The 17,638-nt window shown below is 39.8% G+C and overlaps 5 protein-coding genes across 8 annotated transcripts; 2 read left to right on the top strand and 3 right to left on the bottom strand.

Moving 5' to 3' along the window:
* The first annotated feature begins 696 nt into the window (after nucleotides 1-696).
* LOC106748435 lies at nucleotides 697-1,752 on the top strand. The gene is made up of 4 exons (XM_014626935.1): nucleotides 697-748; nucleotides 1,161-1,303; nucleotides 1,362-1,487; nucleotides 1,606-1,752. The coding sequence occupies exons 1-4, from the start codon at nucleotides 697-699 to the stop codon at nucleotides 1,732-1,734; spliced, it is 450 nt and encodes a 149-aa protein (XP_014482421.1). The 3' UTR covers nucleotides 1,735-1,752.
* Nucleotides 1,753-1,845: 93 nt separating this feature from the next.
* On the bottom strand, nucleotides 1,846-4,285 carry LOC106748433 (peptidoglycan-recognition protein SC2-like). Its single transcript, XM_014626933.1, has 4 exons — nucleotides 4,189-4,285; nucleotides 2,850-3,013; nucleotides 2,242-2,404; nucleotides 1,846-2,154 (listed from the first exon to the last, which is right to left on the bottom strand). The coding sequence occupies exons 1-4, from the start codon at nucleotides 4,262-4,264 to the stop codon at nucleotides 1,970-1,972; spliced, it is 588 nt and encodes a 195-aa protein (XP_014482419.1). The 5' UTR covers nucleotides 4,265-4,285; the 3' UTR covers nucleotides 1,846-1,969.
* A 1,361-nt stretch (nucleotides 4,286-5,646) lies between these two features.
* Nucleotides 5,647-10,793, bottom strand: LOC106748432 (peptidoglycan-recognition protein SC2-like). Its single transcript, XM_014626932.1, has 3 exons — nucleotides 10,632-10,793; nucleotides 8,061-8,387; nucleotides 5,647-7,660 (listed from the first exon to the last, which is right to left on the bottom strand). Exons 1-3 carry the CDS (start codon nucleotides 10,753-10,755, stop codon nucleotides 7,380-7,382), a joined length of 732 nt encoding a protein of 243 aa, XP_014482418.1. The 5' UTR covers nucleotides 10,756-10,793; the 3' UTR covers nucleotides 5,647-7,379.
* Nucleotides 10,794-12,895: 2,102 nt separating this feature from the next.
* On the top strand, nucleotides 12,896-14,599 carry LOC106748471 (histidine protein methyltransferase 1 homolog). The gene is made up of 6 exons (XM_014627004.1): nucleotides 12,896-13,056; nucleotides 13,217-13,468; nucleotides 13,764-13,924; nucleotides 14,005-14,246; nucleotides 14,319-14,434; nucleotides 14,508-14,599. Exons 1-6 carry the CDS (start codon nucleotides 13,011-13,013, stop codon nucleotides 14,549-14,551), a joined length of 861 nt encoding a protein of 286 aa, XP_014482490.1. The 5' UTR covers nucleotides 12,896-13,010; the 3' UTR covers nucleotides 14,552-14,599.
* On the bottom strand, nucleotides 14,439-17,564 carry LOC106748472 (pyridoxine-5'-phosphate oxidase-like). Of its 4 annotated transcripts, none has more exons than XM_014627008.1 (7): nucleotides 17,406-17,564; nucleotides 16,973-17,106; nucleotides 16,375-16,531; nucleotides 15,854-15,953; nucleotides 15,725-15,778; nucleotides 15,371-15,564; nucleotides 14,439-14,936 (listed from the first exon to the last, which is right to left on the bottom strand). In XM_014627008.1, exons 2-7 carry the CDS (start codon nucleotides 17,001-17,003, stop codon nucleotides 14,771-14,773), a joined length of 702 nt encoding a protein of 233 aa, XP_014482494.1. In that variant the 5' UTR covers nucleotides 17,004-17,106; nucleotides 17,406-17,564; the 3' UTR covers nucleotides 14,439-14,770. The 4 variants fall into 4 exon arrangements, with proteins under 4 accessions (XP_014482494.1, XP_014482493.1, XP_014482492.1 ...); XM_014627007.1 differs by lacking the exon at nucleotides 17,406-17,564 and adding an exon at nucleotides 17,172-17,393; XM_014627006.1 differs by lacking the exon at nucleotides 17,406-17,564 and having other exon boundaries at nucleotides 16,973-17,393.
* Between the last annotated feature and the right edge of the window lie 74 nt (nucleotides 17,565-17,638).

The following is a 17,638-nucleotide window of genomic DNA, read 5'->3' as shown; positions in this document are numbered from 1 at the left end:
ATATACTCCTTGAAAAGTCGTGAATGTAGGGTGTATATAGGATGTGCCGTGTGAATAATAAACGCGTAGGGCACAATTTTACGGTATTCCACTTGAGAATCCGCTTTCTCCGCGGCACGGACTTGCGAATACGCGTATTAATAAATGAGCAATCAAATAATCGATGCCGCTCAAGTATGCCTAAACGCGAGACAGATACGTCGTTGCGCAAAAAATGTGCCTCGCTATTCACTGAGAAAATACGCTCAGTATTTGTTCACTAATTACGTAGTGATATACTTATAGCCGGGAAATCCCCGTTTCTTGCAGTATGAGATCTGCTGCAACGGTACTGATAATGATCGTATATGCAAATTTGTGCAGCTACATCCTCATCAGAGCGATCAGAAAATAAGATTCACCCGGAAAATGACTGTGATTTGCAGCGAGATTGGCAATTCTTTTCTCTCTGACGCGATCGTTCATGCGATTTTCAAAGTAGGACGATCCATCGCGCTCTGTACGCAACGGCGATCCTGATTCTTCTGGTCAGCTGGAGTATCGCACGTGCCCGAGTGAATTGTCGAACGTTAGCGAATTCCGATCGCTATTGTGTAAAGATCGTTCGGCTTTAAAGCGATCGCACGGTCGTTCAACGATCAGAACGAACATTGTCGCTAGATAGTCACGAATCGCCGGCCAACCGCGAAGTCCAAAATGTCCGTGCTGATTTTCGTGCTCTCCCTATTCTCCGTGGCCTTCGCCAGTGGTGAGCGATACTTCACTTTCAACGCGAAAATTTACCGCGTTAATCTACTACTACTTCGCCCACCAATTGATGCCGCAGCCATAAACGTGGGACGTAAATTCAAGTCAAAGGACCACAGTCAGGACAGTGCTTCTCAGGTCTGTGTAATCCAGAAGAAAGTAGAAACAACCGGTAAATTTGATCGTGAGCGGAAATAACTACGATTTCGACCCGTTGAAATCCTCGTCACTTCCGCTTACGATCAAATTTACCGTCACTTCGATCTTCTTCTCTGCGAGCACTCAAATGAAGTAATATCCTGATCGGCTCTTCAGCTTGAATTGGTGTCCCACGTTTACGATCACGACGATCTCGAATGAGAAGTCGAATTTCGACTTGTTCCCGCTTAACGTTCAATTATTCGATCTCTCAGACGACAGTTTGAACAGAACGGACTTGAAATGCACGGGGCGCGCTCACCACAATGTGTCCCTCACCGCATATTATCCAGTATTCGGGACGGACGACAAACGCAACCACTTGGACGAGCGAGGCGAGAGTTTGAACACTCTTCAGGTTCGTGAACAATCCCCGGGAATCATCTCGCCGAGTCCAACTCGTGGACGTGTTTCAGGATTTCCTCGACGGCCGCAATCGTTACGTCACCGTCGCCGGTAATCTCAGATCTGGTATTCCCTATGGGACCAAGGTGTGCATAGAAGAACTGAATAAACATCTTGGCAGGCGGATTCCGCTCGAGGTGTGCAATCATCGCGCACGTTAAGTCGTATCTTCAAAGATTAAAGGCGATCATTGGCGATATTTTTGCCAAGTTTTTGGCAGCGCGAGTAGTGTGAAAGGATCTGGATCTGCTTCAGGTAAGGGACCAGGTTGATTACGGGAGGGATTATCTGTCACCTGATCTCTCGAGTTTGGAAATTTGCGTCAGAACGGAGGAGGACACTTACGACACCTACGTCAACGGCCTCGTAACTGCCTACATGTGATTATCATCAACGGCTATCGGGGACATTATGTATCGATTCGATAACCTCGATAACATCATTAAATTGTTACACTTGGTCGAAATTACAAATGAATAAATAAAGACCGTTCGATTTAGTTTTTTTGGTTGTGTATCGAGAGACCCAGCGAGAAATGACACGAATACAAAGAATAAAACTACAAACGCAATCATAGCTTACGAGCTGACCGTTTCGACCGCGATATCAAAAGTAATGCTTAAGCGGCCGGCGCCCAATGAGGCCACGATTGCATCATCGTGTAAAGACTGTTTCCGGGACAGGCGGTTTGCCAAGTTTGCCGATGCCCGAGCAGCTTGTAGTCGTTCTTTATTTCGCCGATGGATACCCCGTGATCGATTAGCCTCTGGACAGCTTGAACCGCAGCTGTGTTTGGCGTTCGGTCTATCGAATTAAGAAATATATTAGACGATGTAAAGGTGACACAAAAGTTTCCGTCATTTCTCATATATAATTTCTCATATAACTTACTAGTGTAGTCGCCGATGACGCATATTCCAATACTCTTGTTATTGAAAGGTTTTGAATGAGCACCTTGTTTACCCCAACCGCGACCTTCGTAGATGTTGCCGTCTTCGCCGACAATGAAATTATAGCCGATGTCGGCCCACCCTTTGCTGTTCATGTGATAATTCTTGAAACAGAATTCGACGATCATTACGAGAAATATGTATATAGAGGTATATTTGCTTATAAAAATATAAATTTTTGCCTTCCTGTTCTTCCTGTTCTTCTTGTATTTGCAAGTTAAATGCAATATTTTTGTTTCTTTTTTGTGAGAAATGAAAAAGTTTTCTTCGTGGACACTTAAGAAACAAATAAATAAGTATGAGCAGTAGTATATGATATATGCGAGATGTATCGTCGTGTTAAATCGTCTGTTATGTCATGGATTGGACAAAATGACCGGGCGGCAAAATACCGTAAATCTCGAAATTTGTAAACGACAGATGTCTGGTTGAAAAATAGAAAGGAACGTGATTTCGTTTTGACCGGTTTTTATGCGTACGTGTGAATCGGAGATTAAGAAACCTGTTATTTTGAGAATACATGCTCGTCCTTTTCTCACTTTAGCTCACCTGAAATCCCCTTATTCTCAATTGGCATATAGCTTGAGTGTCGCAGTTAGCACCGGTCGAGTGGTGAAGAACGACATAAGGCGCTGGGTGCATCGTGAGATTGGGAGATCGACGCTTGGCTGCTCTAGCGCCCCATTGCGCTCTCGAGATGATTTGTGGCGTAGCTGGAAAGACAAAAGAGTTCTTTTAGTGACATCGAGTGTCGGATGACACTTGCATAATTAAGATTTTGTAGTGGTGTGGAAACGCACGTGCATCAAGTTTTGAAATCCACAAGCTGGAAGATTTTATTTCACATTTAACTTCTGTTGTTCCAAATCGGCTGTGCGATCAACTTGATCGATCAATAAATTAACATGAATCAAAATCTTAAGTGATTGTTTAGTCGTGCGTAAAAACTATCGCGGCTTTTACACGATTAAAACGGACAAAATCTTCTAACGGACAAAATACGACGAGATTTACGAGCCCACATGCTGTTTTATATGTCTAGTATGTCTTTCACGTGAACGGAATAATTTACATTGTTTGGCAGTTTATGAAGATCGGTTGCACAACGGATACGACAAGCTCGATCCTTGAGAATCAAGGAATAAGAGACTGCGCAGTTCACTCATGTGTAATTACAAGCCAAATGAATATACATTTATAATTCCTACTTATGCAATGAGGAAATTGAAAACACATTTGTAGAGATATGATAATAAAAATAATTCTTCCACTTGTAACAATTTTAATAACATAATTATTATACCGTAACATTGGAGGCCGTGACTCGGCATGTGAACAGTCGCGTCGACGTGATTGACGATTATCCGAGAAATTTTGTTAATCGTTAGACGCCACTTTGTGATAATTCGTGTTGATAAAAATATTATAGTTGTATGCAAATAGGCTCAGATCGCGGCGATATTAACAGCTACGGCATGTGCAATTAATCAAATGCCGTGAGCAATCGAATAATAATTGTTCGGGAAAGCACTATAGATAGAGATATCAGATGATGCAAGTTATATTTGTCAATATCCCGCAGAGTGATCTCACGATAACCTCGTGTTCGAGCAAAATATTGCGACGCCGCATTGACTTGGTACCGCGAGATTATACAATAATCTCGCGGAGACGCAAAAAAGGGAAAAATTCTCTTCGAGGCGTCCGTGCGCGAGATACCGTTCAAAAATGATTGATACGTGAGTTAACGGTAAGTTTTCATGCCGACACGAGAAATGAGTGACGCACAATGACGAGAATTACTCCGGTGTTGCGGCGATCTCGATGTGAGATAAGATTCAGTACGACATTGGTGGCGTTAGCGCGATTAATTTAATTAATTGATTACCGGCTTTGGTCTCCGGGATGAGCAGCGTTAGGTAGACTGCCGCGATGGTCACCACTGCCGCCGATGTGATGTACATTTTTGCCAAACGATAACGACTACTGATGCTACAGGGCATATCTTCGCATTATATATGGATGTCCTCTTAATTAATGATATGCTAACGAGGCATGATCTCTGACAGCTGCGCAGTGTATGGATATACAAATGTCTATGTGCGATACCAGATGTGTACGTGCACGTACGTATGCATGGCTGAAATGCGTGCGTTAAAAATATCCCCTCTTCTGGACTTCCCTGTGAGTGTCTTTCCAACTAATCTTGTTATTTACTTAATGGGGATGAACGAGGAAAAGTAGGGAAGCAGGCTTGAAACGGGAATCACAGTTATAAAGAATGCTGTTCGGATCGTATTATTGAAAAAAATGTTGACTTTATCGTAAAGGGAAGGAGAATTCAGGAGAAATTCACAAGGTACTTTTCGTTGAAATAAGTTTTGCGCTAACAGTGAGTAGAAATGTCCGATGACGAGAAGTTCAATCTCGTTCGATTTTCCTTTGTTATTTAATGTAATTGAACTTCGATAAATAGATTTTATCGAAATCAGTGGTAAATACAATTGATTGCAGATCAACTGCAGATATTTGTGGCACTCAGTGATATCGACGTTTCATTCATCAACGTTATTATTTGTTGTTTCAATCAATTTCTTTTTTCAGTATAAGAACTTCTCTATTAGCACTGATTTAGAAGAAAAGGTGCCGCGAGTATATGACCTGAAATGCATAAATCAATTTTTATTTATTATACATTTTTCCAACTTACCGGACGCTTCTGAGACGCTGATATATACATAGAAAACAAATTATTTTACATTAACAACAGATATTCTCTTATATAAGCGAGAATATTATAATATCCTTTTTTTAATTCTGAATTCATTAATATTTGTAAATAATACTTGTGTCAATGCAAATTCAATAAAATCAGACAAGATTAAAAATCTTGTAAAAAATTCAGAATATTCATGCATATACATGAAAACATCTTGATTTAAGAATAATCTGTTCCCTGTATACCCAGGCGCGAGCAAAGTTTATCACGAGCGAGGCAGTTACGAGCGGCGCCGTGTCGCGGAGACCATCTCTCTCTGCTAAAACCTCATCATTATTTTTATATAATGTAATTTAAATAAATAATTATTTGGAATAACTAGGTATACGATTGATTTAATGAAGTTTTTCTAAAACTGCTATATTATCGATGCGAATACTAAAGTGGTTAAAATAATGGTATGACACGTTAATTTCAATAATATTGCTATTGAATCAAAAACAATTATTTCAATCACACTGACGCTGTTGAATTAATTACTTTTTTCCGTGTACAAACGAAAAGGATAATATGTAAGGAAAAAAGAGCGACACACAATTCACAATATGTATTTATTTCATCGTCAAATGTGCACAAATATTACACACGCATAGATGGAATACTATCTCTACTAATAATCCTATTTTAATGGACAAAAATGATAAATACAAATAACAGTGACGTCATTATGTCACTAATCGTTTGTACTACTTAAGAGGAACAGGCTCATTCAGGAACATTGATGAGTCGATCGCGCGGCCTGATCTGGCAACCATTATTATCGCAATAATTAATCAATAAATACGCGTCGTTTTAATGATCGCGCGATCGAAGTCGATCGTTCGATTTGCTCGCCCGGCGAAATGCGCTAGATAATCTCGCAAGAGATTGGTTTCTACATTCATTTTTCCGTACAGCATTTGAAGACAAGAAAACATTATAAATGCATACCCGGGAGCAAATATGTCACATTACATTACGCGATACAAACCATCTTATCGATTCGGCTCCCGCAGAATCATACTTAATAACAGGCGTTCTCGGGAGAGGCAATCGATCATTATGATTAATCGACAACTTAATATTTAATTTCTTTTTTTCTCTGCTATTTTTTTACTACTAACTATAGCTATATAATATAGCTCGGTAGCATTTCGCGTTGATGGCGAAGATCGAAGTGGAGACCGCCAGCGGTGGCTCGTCGGTGCGTGTCGGTCGTTCGCGCAGGATTCACGTCTATAATTGTTTTCTATCGTTTTCCGAAATTGCTGCCATTGACCCGAGGAATTCCCGAAAGTCCCAAACAGCGGCTTCACCGCTCACATTTTCACGACTTGCGCACGAAGGTCTCTCGGAATCGTGTTCAGACATCTTTGTAAAAATATTCGACGGTAATTTACACGCCATTTATATAATTGTGAGGCACGTGCGCGGAGAAATTCGTTTCGTCGGAGAAGAGAATCACGTCGCGCGGTGATCTTTCAATGATCATTAACTAATTAAACACGAAGGCCGCGGCCCCTTTGCGGGCTACACACGATTCCGTAAGCACACGTGAAAGTTCACACGGAACAGCCCGAGCACGCGACATCGATCTCGCTCGTCGAACTACAGCGGCGGTGTGTGATAAAGTGCGCATTCGTCGACCCTGCTCAAGGTATACCGTATCGTATCAATGACACACATTGTTGTTTAATTAATCCATTCGCGACATAGATTTCAGCCGTTATTATAATGTAGCACCGATGTCGAGCGCGCTCGTGCTGGGAAATCTGGAACATCGGGGAACTACCTCCGCGAGACCGCGAGAAACCGTTCTTCGTAAAATGAACCAACCGAAGGACGACGAATGTGTTTCGTCGCAGGACCTTTCATAACGCCCGTGTGGCAAGAAATAGCAACCGTTATTCAACGTCTGGCATATCGAGAGACGCTAAAATGATGAGTTTGTTTTCTCAGCTGAACCAATGCCGCGCTTCGTTCCTTTCCTTTCCAACTTTCGGTCACATACTTATTTCACGGGGAAAAGTACGAACCAGCTCGGCTAATAACAACAGACTTCGTAACTTTATTATTATATAGGCGAAGCCCGACTGTCTTCCGTTGTAAGTCCGCAACTCGTTAAAAAAGAGGGAAATGAAATGGAAAAATTAAGTTACTAGTTACTATGATCACGTGGCTCACGTGAGCGTCTTGCAACAAGAGCGAGATAATTTCGTGATACCTGGCGGGCTCTTGGTCTCAAATCTTCATCTTATATACCGGGTGGCAGCGTTTAGAGCAAATTTGGTTAATCTCGCTAGAATGACCCGGAAGAGTCATCATAAAGCGGCAGGTTTGTCGTTCCCCGCCACGTCGTTGTCTCTCAGCTCCGTTGGCTCCGTCGTGGTGGTGGTGGTGGTGTTCGTGCGAAGCGGTATCGGATTCGCCGTCCAACGGGGAAGAGCTTTTACGTACTTGTAGAAGGATTCACCAGGACACTCCGTTGCTCGCGTCTGCCGATGGCCAATCACATTGTACTTGTCGCTTATCTTGCCGAGTGAAACCCCGCAGGCTATCAGCTCGTTCAACGCCTTCAGAGCGGCCGCGTTCGGGAGAAAATCTGCGAAATCATATTCGCGTTGCGTCAATGAGCGTATTGACGCAAAAACGCTTATCCTGCGTCATAACCACGTATATCCCGATCGTTTTGCTGCGTTGTAAATAAATAGATTCTGACACCTATCCATAAATTTATCGCCTGACGGCAGCGTCAAGTTTTCAAGCAATAATTTTCACAACTTAACCACTTTTTGCCATGCGTTTATGTAATTATTTTGCAGCAGAGATCTTGTATATTTTTTTTTCTGTATCTGAATCTGATTATTTTTCCGCGAGAAACAGAGAGCGGAAAAATCCTCGGATAAACAATATTTATATAACAATTACATGTTTAATGCGCTATTTAATCATTTACTCTATTTCGAGACATTCGATCGAGATAAAGCGACAATCTTAAGTACCGGTGAAGTCTCCTAGAACGCATATGCCGATGCTTTGCGTGTTGTATCCAATGGCGTGGGCGCCGACGTAGTCCCAGCCGCGACCCGTGTAGACGTTCCCGTCCTCGCCGACGAGGAAATTGTAGCCAATGTCATACCAGCCCCGGTCATCCATGTGGAAATTTTGGTAAGACCGAACGATCGCGGAGCACGACTCCTGATCCTTGCAGTATCTACGTATGCCGCCATGATGGATCACCACGTACGGCGTCGGTGTCACTGGCAGTAGCTCGAAGCCTAGACGTTTCCTGGCCTTCCATTCTTCCCGACTGACGATCCTCGGGCACTCTGTACAGTCAAGAAATCCGTCCGTCGCTCAGAACGAGAGAGAAAAAAGTGACTGATCTCGTTAAGATGAAAGATATTAAAATGGTATCTCATTTTTGGCGTCAATCACGTTTCTTGTTGTCGTTTTAATAGGAAAGTAAGAATCTTACGCATATTCTTGTAAAAGCTTTGGGGTGATGAGTGTAACAAAACATTCTGAATAAATATACATATCCTCGCGAAAGCCGATAACGTCTGCATATCGCGCAAACTTCTTGAACAATAAATCGTAAAGTCGATGAAAATTTCAAGAGTTTAACGTAATACCTGTATGCATTTTATTGCTAACGTATTTACTACAAAGATGGATTTTCCACACAGAAACGAGTGCTATGTTCAAATAAATAATTGTTCCTACACTCCTCAGCAAATTTTTACTTGAATCAAGTAATATTTAGCAAATAAAATATTTTCTAAATAAATTATCCAAGTAAAATATACTTATTTGATCCGTGTAAAATTTACTTAATCCAAGTGAAAATTCGCTAAGTAATATTGAAGTAATTATTTATCTGAATCTAACATTTCTTTCTGTGTAGTTATAAATATTTTATTATGCAATTATAGTCTCGAATAATATGCGTTTCTCTCTCAGTGTGTGAAAGCGAAAGCGCTTTACGAGATTGTCGCTTGGTTCTTGAAGAACTTATAATCGCGTTAATTATCGCTCGTAACAACGATTGTTGATCCTCGGTGAAAGTCGTCGCTGGCATCTTTCACACCATCGTCGGCGAGATCGAGAAATTTGACTAACATAAATTACAAACGACGAGTGTTAGGAGTGCGCTCTTAAATGCCGACTTATAATATTTTATTCGAGCTATATGAGTCAGCTAACGAGCCGGCAAACACATTTTCAACAATTAGTTGCGTAATTGCGAACGTATCAGTATGGCGATGGCGATTCGCCGACACTCGTACGATAATTTCGGGCCGACTGATGCAACGATATCGTCCTGAGGATGGAAACTTTCGTAGGAAAACTACCGGTTAGCCAAGAAGGATCGTTAAACTCGTGTTGACGAGGAGCGTGTTATTAAGCTTGTAAGATTTTATCTCGAACGCGATTTTCTTTATTTCTTCCCGATTCCGTTCGGGGTTTCCATCGTGAATATGAACTTATCTATCGTCGATTTGATAGTCTATATCTCAGTAAATATTCGAGATGATTTTTAACCAGCTGAGATTTTTATCGGACAAATGTCTGAATAGAGATCTGAGAAAAATCCCGGATTCTTTTCGCACGGAGGATATACGGTTTTTAACGACAGATTTACAGCCGTGTAAACAGGTTTCCGAAACTCAGCCCCGGCGATTACGTATTCGCGCGAATTAAATGATAAACTCTACGATTATTATATGTTTTATTTTATTATTTGTTTGTTACTCAGACGAGTGCGTGTGTGTATGTGTGTGTCGTGGTCGCGGTATATTATGAAATTGATATCGTGACGCGATCAGAACATTGTACGTCACCGATGTTATGACACGGTGAATTTAAATCTGATAAAAGTTACTTGACCGTGACGTCGCTCACTTATTATATATACATATACGATAATTCTAACCGGACTTCACTGTGACGAATAATTTAATTTGCATGTAGATGACTCACGACAGTTAAGTGGATGTTAATGAGCGTTTGAATGATCGCGTAACGTTTTGAACTCGCCGATATCTGAGTGAACACGCTGAAATTTGGCGCGGATCTTTGTCGTATTTTAAGGTATTTTATGAACGGTATTTTTATACATGTCGTTGAATTATTATCACCCGTGTGTGTGCATGTGTGTGTGTACGTGTGTTTGAGAAATAGAACGGCTATAAATGATTACCAGTAAGAAATACGATCGGATCGAATTGAAATAAGGATAATGTGCACGAACAACATTTCTTTCGGCTGGGAATCCGAATTACATATTCAAAAGCAATCAGAAAAAAGCGTCGTAAATACGATATAAAAAAACAAGTCGGTTCGTTATGAGAAAAACCTGTTCTTTAAAATAACATTAATTACTCCAAGTAACAGATAAAAAAGTCGCACTTCTAAACACCTCGTCTATGTGATAAATCCCTCGTAAACGTGACCCACGCATTTCCTATGTGACGTCACCAAGTCGTAAAGTCTCCCTCGACTCATTAATTTTGACCATTTTTTTCCTCTTTCTCAGCACAAAATTACAGAAAATCATCGAAGTGACTTACCGGCGGCACCGATGCAATTAGGATGTTTGACGGGCGAGGCGAGGACCGCGCGCCCGAGGAAGACGCCGAAGAGGAGCACCAGGAGGCTCGATGCGGGCACGACGAGATAAGAAGACGATCTCATGATGATTGACACTGTATACACAGCGCGTGTTAAATGTGAAACTGAACGGACATCGTGTTACCGCGTCCGCTTTTAAACGAAAAACCGAACGCGGCCGGGAAGTCCCTCGCAGAAGCCGCGGCGTTCGAACAACCCGTTTGGTCCCTTAACCCTGTCCCCTCTTCTATGCGGCGGTTCAAATGACGGTGGCAATGGCGACAACGACGACGAAGAGGGGGAGGAGAAGTACGGTGACTCTTCCTTGCACATTGTCGTCCGAAATATGTAAACTCCTACTGCTGTTCTTCCATCGGGAGCACGAAACGTGGAAGGGCGCGGAATGCATGATAAGAAATCGAACAGCTCGATAAGGTACGCCGCGATAGCTCACGATTGATCTCGCGATACCTGCGATATCTGGAATATCTCTTGTGAATAATATGTTTATCTTTCAAACTGCGTCTCGAGATCATCTCGGTCTAAGAAAATGTGTCGTTAATCGTCAACCGGCTGAACTCTGGAAATTTTAGTGAACTTCACGAAATATGCGTTGTTCAAGAATCGGCTTCCGCGCGAGTATATTTATTTAGAATTCTTTGTTTCATTCGTCATCTTGTTTTACAAGAAACTTGTTTCACAAGAATGTGCTTAAGACCATTCCGAACCTAATAATGGAAAAGTGAAATCATCATCGAAAGGATGAGCAGTACTCGAATAGTTTTTCACATTTTAGCCCGGTATGACGGCTTCTTCGATAGTTACGGCAAACAAAATACGCATTATGCGGCCTACAGCGGCGTGCGAATCCATCAGGAAGAATAATAAGCGTCAACATAATGAGCGGACGAATCGTCCGTTCGCCGGTGATTTCACGATGATTTTTGTTTACCCGTCGACAGCTGTCGACTAATTACTTCCTGCGTCCATTTGTTATTTAACGTAACTTGAGCGTCACGGTGCGGCGAGTCGTTTCAGAAGGAGAACGATTCCGCTTTCTGCGTCGTTAATTCGTCCTCGACAATAGGAGGAGATTCTTTTTTTTTTTATTTAACGCAGTTAACGCTAGATTCGTAGCCGAATTCACGGAACGCGCATTTGTTTCCGATGATAATAATCCCGGAAACGAGGTGATGCAGCTTGGTTCGCGTTAAACGCGAAAAATAAGAGTAGAACTCGCGGTTTCCTGAAAGAGCTCGCGATAAAATCACAAGCGGTTGACGCAGACGTGAACGATGACAGTGCTATCAAAATAATGAAGAAGGGATGTGCGATTGCGTTCTTAAGAAACTGCGAAATGTGCAATGGCCACCGGCTAATTGCGCGAAAAATCGTGGAGGGACATTACGATACTAATTACACGAATTGCAATACTATTCGTGTGAAAAGATGTTAACGTTTCTCGATGTGATGTGCGATGAGCTAAGCGAGTCTTGCAAGTCACACCGTGATGCGGAGAAAAAAGGGGAAAGAAAAAGAGAGAGAGAGAGAGAGAGATTGTGGTTACTAGATAATTTGTATTATATAATGTTATGTAATAAATAAAAATTATGTATGTTATATAATATGAAAATGAACAAAGTAAAAATAACGGCATGACAGTTTCTTCGATAGTATCATCTAGAAATGAAGAATATTAATATGTGAGAGTGATATTAAGTGCGAGCTTGATGTATTTAACGCTGATGATAACTGTATCGATACATTCTGCAAAACATTTTATTTCTTGCAGTAACAATTTTAAATTCTTGCATTTAAAATTAAAATATCTATAAGGTATTTCTGTCCCTTTCGATCATTAAATTCATTAACAAACTGGAATGAGCATGACCTGTAAAAGAGGATAAAACGACAAAGGCCACGTCTAAATAATATTTCGCTCTCTGTCTTATTAACATGCTATATAGTTATCTATATAGGCTAAAGTAAGACAAAAATGGACACAAACAAACAAAGATAGAAATACTACTTAAATATTTTCTCTCTCGGCATGAGGTTATCTGCCAAAAACAAAGGTGGTGCTTATTCCAGTATGTTCTTTAGTTCAAATGCTTTGAATTTATACTGGTGTTAGAACTTCTTATATTTTATACCAGATGTCACGACGTACTATGTGCAAGCAGGTCACAGATTCGTCGGTATTTCAGTAGATTCCTGACTTACCGTTGCGGATGCAATGAAACGTTGTGTTTTATGATGTCTAATCATGGTTGATATTTTAATTCTACTGAAAGTGTAAGCTCTCGATTTTGGGACATCTTCTAAAATTCTGCGAAAAAATGTTTAAATTCGGATTTGCAAGAAATGCAGTCAATCCTGACGAAGGTATGTCGATTATTTTATCAGAAGTCTCTCAAGAGATCCCCCCGTAGTAATTTGAGGTTAGAGTACTTTATTGATTTGCCACCCCGCGAAAATTCGAACGACTCTCTCTTCACGAAGTATTTGTACACTCGACGAATTTCAGTTGTTTAAATAATTTTAGAGGACAAAGGTGAAAAGAAAGAGGATTTAGCGTGGATCCTTGCATCAAAACTTCAAATAACGTCTGAACAAATTGGAGAGAAATATGAAGCCGATTGTTGTACAGAGACGAAAATGTTGCCTGGTTACAATCTGAAATTAATTCGCTTCGATAAAATAATGGAAGATTTTATTAGTAAGTGGGAGCAAAACCAGCAGGATATCTTCGAGGCGGAGTTACAACATTCCGATCTTATTCCAGCTAAATACGAAGGTAATAAATTTAAAATTGTATTTGAAAATCCAAAGTTTATTTTTCCTTCAATGAGAATTCAATTGGATTTTGTTTCTCTTGTTATGTTTTAATTGTCTATATTAAATATTCCGAAACAGTGTTAAACCAAATTTTTTGTTCGAGTAAAATTTATAAAAAATTAATTTTGTGTATGCACAATATGCCAAAGGTTTGAAGCTATTCGTCCGAATGTTCGAAATTAAAATTTCATTTAAGTTTTAAATTAAGTAAAATATAATTTAAATTTAAATTAAGAATTAATTATGCAATTCAGGTGGTTTGAAAGTATGGGAGTGCACCTTCGACTTGGGCCAGTATATACTGAAGGAGGATATTGAGCTGAAGGATAAGCTCGTCATGGATTTAGGATGCGGTGCGGGATTAATTGGCATTACTGCTCTTCTCAAGAATTCCACGGTCCACTTTCAAGATTATGTTCGTGTATAATTTACAAGCATCGTGTCGAAAGACGAGTCATGCGCGCGCGAGTAACGAAATAATTTTTTTTCCCTTAGAATGCCGAAGTTCTAAGATCCTTGACTATACCGAACGTGCTGTTGAACTTCGACGATCGTGCGAGCGTATTAGCTAGATGTGAGTTTTATGCCGGAGATTGGGGGTCTTTCGCAACGTTATTTGACGATGACGAAGGTAGAAGGTGCGATTACATTTTTACAAGCGAGACGATTTACAATCCGGACAATTACAGCAAGCTGCACGAGGTTTTTAAGAAGAGGTTGAAGATCAAGGGCGTTGTGTGAGTACACAGTATCTTGCACAAGTTTTTTATTCTTGTACAAGTAGCTATAAAGACTAAGTCCCTATTTAGATTCGTCGCCGGGAAGACTTATTATTTCGGCGTGGGTGGTGGAATGAGGCAGTTCGAGAGTTTTGTACTGAAGGAAGGATACTTTGACGTAAAGATGGTCTGGAGAAATCAAGATGGTGATTAATGATGATCACAGATATATTTTTTACTCATTTGTTCAACGTAATAACAATTATGCGTACGTTTCAGGTGTGAATCGTGAAATACTGAAACTTACAAGGAGGACACATTAAAGAGTCTGCAACTCCTTGTTATACAAGACAAGATTTTTGCCTTGACGTTATACAACTACATTATTTTTCTAATATATATTATTGTCTTCGTGGAACAGGTATTTATTTGGAATGTTGCAGTAATTAATTGCGAGGGCAACACATTTGTTTATCTTTTTCATTCTCCTCATTCATTATTCTTCTTATTATTCTTTTTTGACGATAATACGTAACTTTTTTTTATGGTTGCAGTCTTTCGTAAACCCATCCGTCCTCCCCTCCATGTACGAGAATATTGTCGATCTCCTCGTTCTCTTTCGGACGCCTGAAACGTATTCTGTCGTGAAGACGATCGCTCTGACCTTGCCAGAATTCCACGGTATGCGGCACGACGAGATAACCACCCCTGAAAATTACATATTTTATCTAATCGTAAGTTGAGAACAAATACAGCAAAAAAAGAAGTTCACAATTTTACTTGGAGCTTCACGTTTGAAAGAAGAAGAAGAGTAGAGTGTAGACGGCATTTATATTCTGATTTAACAATTAATCCTTGATTAAGATTTAAAGACATTCTACAATGCCTCGTCGTCAGTCGCAAAGGATGTCAACTACTGGTTAGAAGGTTCTATTTTCGGTTGCAATAGAAAATCGCGGTTGCTAAAGCAGAGTCGTTTAAATTGAATTTCTTGGCGATAACAACTGGCGATAACAACATCTCATTGTAACTAAAAATAGCACTTTTGTAACTAACAGTTCATTGTTATTCTTCGCAGTTGGCAACGGAGTGTCTGACGCATTGTAGAACGCATTTAAGAGATCAATTACAATACTACTTACCAGTGATCCGGTCTTTCAACGTAAGAAGAACGCTCGAGAACTTCCCTCTCTTTCTCAATGAAAGCATCTCTGCCAGCTATCACTCTGCTTTGTTTGCTGACAGCGGCGGCGATCTGACTCCCATACGGCCGGCTTTGAAAATAACGATCCGAGTCTTCCGCCGATGTTTTCTCCGCGATTCCTTCGATACGTATCTGTACGTGTATTTGCGTGAAAAATAATTAGACATCGAGAAACTTAAAATAAAGATTAGGATGATGATTATTAAGGAAAAGAAAGTTACGAAAAGAAAGTTACACGTCTAGAGAGCAATCGAAAAAAAAAAATTTTAATTAAGTATCGAATATACTGTACGCTTCGTCGAAGAGTCTCCCAGTAGAAAGTGAGTGCGACGCGTGGATTTTCAGCCTGAAAACAAATCGATTAACATTATTTTCTTCTTTTCTCTGTGCGAATTTGTCAAGATATATATATGAAATTTACTATTTCGCGGCCTTTCCTGCTTTCATAATTCGTGTAGAACGTGAAACCTTCGGTGCTGAACTTCTTTAACAAGACCGCGCGCACGGACGGAGCACCGTCTCTGAGGAAAGAAAGGAAAGAATATATTCACACGTCACGTTTGCACCGATGAATGTCGCGTTAAATCATTGCATATCGCTCTTTGCGGCTCGCTAATATAATGAGTGCGGATTTTATTCTTTTTCAAGAAAGAACGGCATTCTGACGGATAATTCCTAGTTCGTACATAGTAAAAAATTTCTGTTAAATTTAATACATTTCACATATACCAAATAGTCTATTCAAATTTTTGTATTAGTTTAACATAAAGTGAATATGTTGAAAAGTAACATAGATATTATATGAAATATTAATGTAAAATTAATACGTTAATAATATATGGTTAAAAATTTAACACAAAAATTTTAATGGAGACCAATTTTAACATAAATTAAAAATATTTTTTACTATGTATTAGAGAGGGATATGAGTACAAATGTTACTTTGTCGCCGTTCCAACCATCATCGCGTTAGGCTCTTCAATCTGCGAATTATTACAGGCGTCCTCGAACCATGCTTTGAACTGCGTGATCGGCTCCTTGCTCACCAGCTGATCTTCCGTAAAGATTTCGCTCTTATTTTTGTATTTAATTCTCATATCTGCGCAATGAAATGAGCAGATTGAAAAGTTCATTCGAATTCAAGAACGAAAGAAAATGATACCCGAGAATTTTGGAATACTCTAAAGCGGTCTTCCATAAATTTTCAATTTTAATTATTAATTTTGTACATTAGCTATATTCATACATAATTATAATTATATCAATTATGCGTGTGCAATTATAGCTTCGTGATCTTTATTATCAGTAATCAAATTTGATTTTCTATAATAGAAAGTCAAAAAGTTTGTTTGTATACACGCGTGTGTGAGACAACCTTTGACTCTCTGCCATCTACATTTATAATCCATTTTATCTCCACTCCTATTCCTATTTTTTAATCGGATTATTTTTACTCTTCTTTCTTTCAACATGACACATAAAAATAGAAATACTTATTAAATGATATTTTACTCGACAAACAATGGTAATATTGATTTACCTGTTATATCGGTTCCTTCTTTGGTCGACATGGCGACGTGAGCACATCAGTTTGTCTTGCTTGCCGATGGTACAACTGATCGATTTTCAGTGCGACTAAGTGCTCTTGCGTAATATAACCAATTAGACGAAGGTCTAAAAGGAAAGGAAGAAACGTCACGTTAATATCCACGTTATCTCGTAGATTACACAGAACTGACTGCATAGGTCTCCGGAGGTTTTTGTCGCTCCCCACCATGGTGAATTAGCTAGTGCTGGATGCTTGAAGGATACTGGGCCCGAAATATTTGAATTTTTCACATAAAAAAATAATTAAAGAATCAAGAGGAAATTTTAAGCAATGTTAACTATTGTTATCTTTTGAATTTGTTGTTCTGTGATATTGTAAGAAGAGAGCACGGAGAGGAGAGCGAATTATATTATATAAGACTTACGAAATTTAGAATTTTCAAGTTGGCACCACACGGGCTACGTAATAATACGTCATTGGAATCATTGAAGTGCTCCGAGTTATTGAATGGCTCAGGATCGTACAATACGAAACTGGCTCGATGGTGATAATGATTAAGCCGTGTTATTGGCGCAGATTTTTGAAACACTCAGAATGGGAAAGCATTAAATATCTAATAAAGAATAAATGATGACGAGTGATGATGCGTTAATACTT

Source organism: Dinoponera quadriceps, unplaced genomic scaffold (assembly GCF_001313825.1).
Source record: "Dinoponera quadriceps isolate SergipeBrazil2010 unplaced genomic scaffold, ASM131382v1 scaffold2183, whole genome shotgun sequence".
Taxonomy (NCBI): Eukaryota; Metazoa; Arthropoda; class Insecta; order Hymenoptera; family Formicidae; genus Dinoponera; species Dinoponera quadriceps.
Note: the sequence above shows the minus strand (reverse complement) of the source record. Positions and strands in the feature narration are given on the sequence as shown.

What these genes read in the sequence shown, in the direction of transcription:
- LOC106748433 (XM_014626933.1), bottom strand. Translation starts at nt 4,264, where the DNA reads ATGTACATCACATCGGCGGCAGTGGTGACCATCGCGGCAGTCTACCTA. An exon ending in CATCCCGGAGACCAAAGCCG is followed by an intron (nt 3,014 to 4,188) that starts GTAATCAATTAA and finishes TTGTCTTTCCAG; the next exon opens with CTACGCCACAAATCATCTCG. An exon ending in CGTCATCGGCGACTACACTA is followed by an intron (nt 2,155 to 2,241) that starts GTAAGTTATATG and finishes TTAATTCGATAG; the next exon opens with ACCGAACGCCAAACACAGCT.
- LOC106748471 (XM_014627004.1), top strand. Translation starts at nt 13,011, where the DNA reads ATGTTTAAATTCGGATTTGCAAGAAATGCAGTCAATCCTGACGAAG. An exon ending in CGGTCCACTTTCAAGATTAT is followed by an intron (nt 13,925 to 14,004) that starts GTTCGTGTATAA and finishes TTTTTCCCTTAG; the next exon opens with AATGCCGAAGTTCTAAGATC. An exon ending in GGTCTGGAGAAATCAAGATG is followed by an intron (nt 14,435 to 14,507) that starts GTGATTAATGAT and finishes CGTACGTTTCAG; the next exon opens with GTGTGAATCGTGAAATACTG.
- LOC106748432 (XM_014626932.1), bottom strand. Translation starts at nt 10,755, where the DNA reads ATGAGATCGTCTTCTTATCTCGTCGTGCCCGCATCGAGCCTCCTGGTG. An exon ending in TAATTGCATCGGTGCCGCCG is followed by an intron (nt 8,388 to 10,631) that starts GTAAGTCACTTC and finishes TTGACTGTACAG; the next exon opens with AGTGCCCGAGGATCGTCAGT. An exon ending in CGTTCTAGGAGACTTCACCG is followed by an intron (nt 7,661 to 8,060) that starts GTACTTAAGATT and finishes ATGATTTCGCAG; the next exon opens with ATTTTCTCCCGAACGCGGCC.
- LOC106748472 (XM_014627005.1), bottom strand. Translation starts at nt 16,565, where the DNA reads ATGAACTTTTCAATCTGCTCATTTCATTGCGCAGATATGAGAATTAAA. An exon ending in GCAGGAAAGGCCGCGAAATA is followed by an intron (nt 15,779 to 15,853) that starts GTAAATTTCATA and finishes ATTTGTTTTCAG; the next exon opens with GCTGAAAATCCACGCGTCGC. An exon ending in GGGAGACTCTTCGACGAAGC is followed by an intron (nt 15,565 to 15,724) that starts GTACAGTATATT and finishes ATACACGTACAG; the next exon opens with ATACGTATCGAAGGAATCGC.
- LOC106748435 (XM_014626935.1), top strand. Translation starts at nt 697, where the DNA reads ATGTCCGTGCTGATTTTCGTGCTCTCCCTATTCTCCGTGGCCTTCGCC. An exon ending in CTCCGTGGCCTTCGCCAGTG is followed by an intron (nt 749 to 1,160) that starts GTGAGCGATACT and finishes TCGATCTCTCAG; the next exon opens with ACGACAGTTTGAACAGAACG. An exon ending in GCAGGCGGATTCCGCTCGAG is followed by an intron (nt 1,488 to 1,605) that starts GTGTGCAATCAT and finishes GATCTGCTTCAG; the next exon opens with GTAAGGGACCAGGTTGATTA.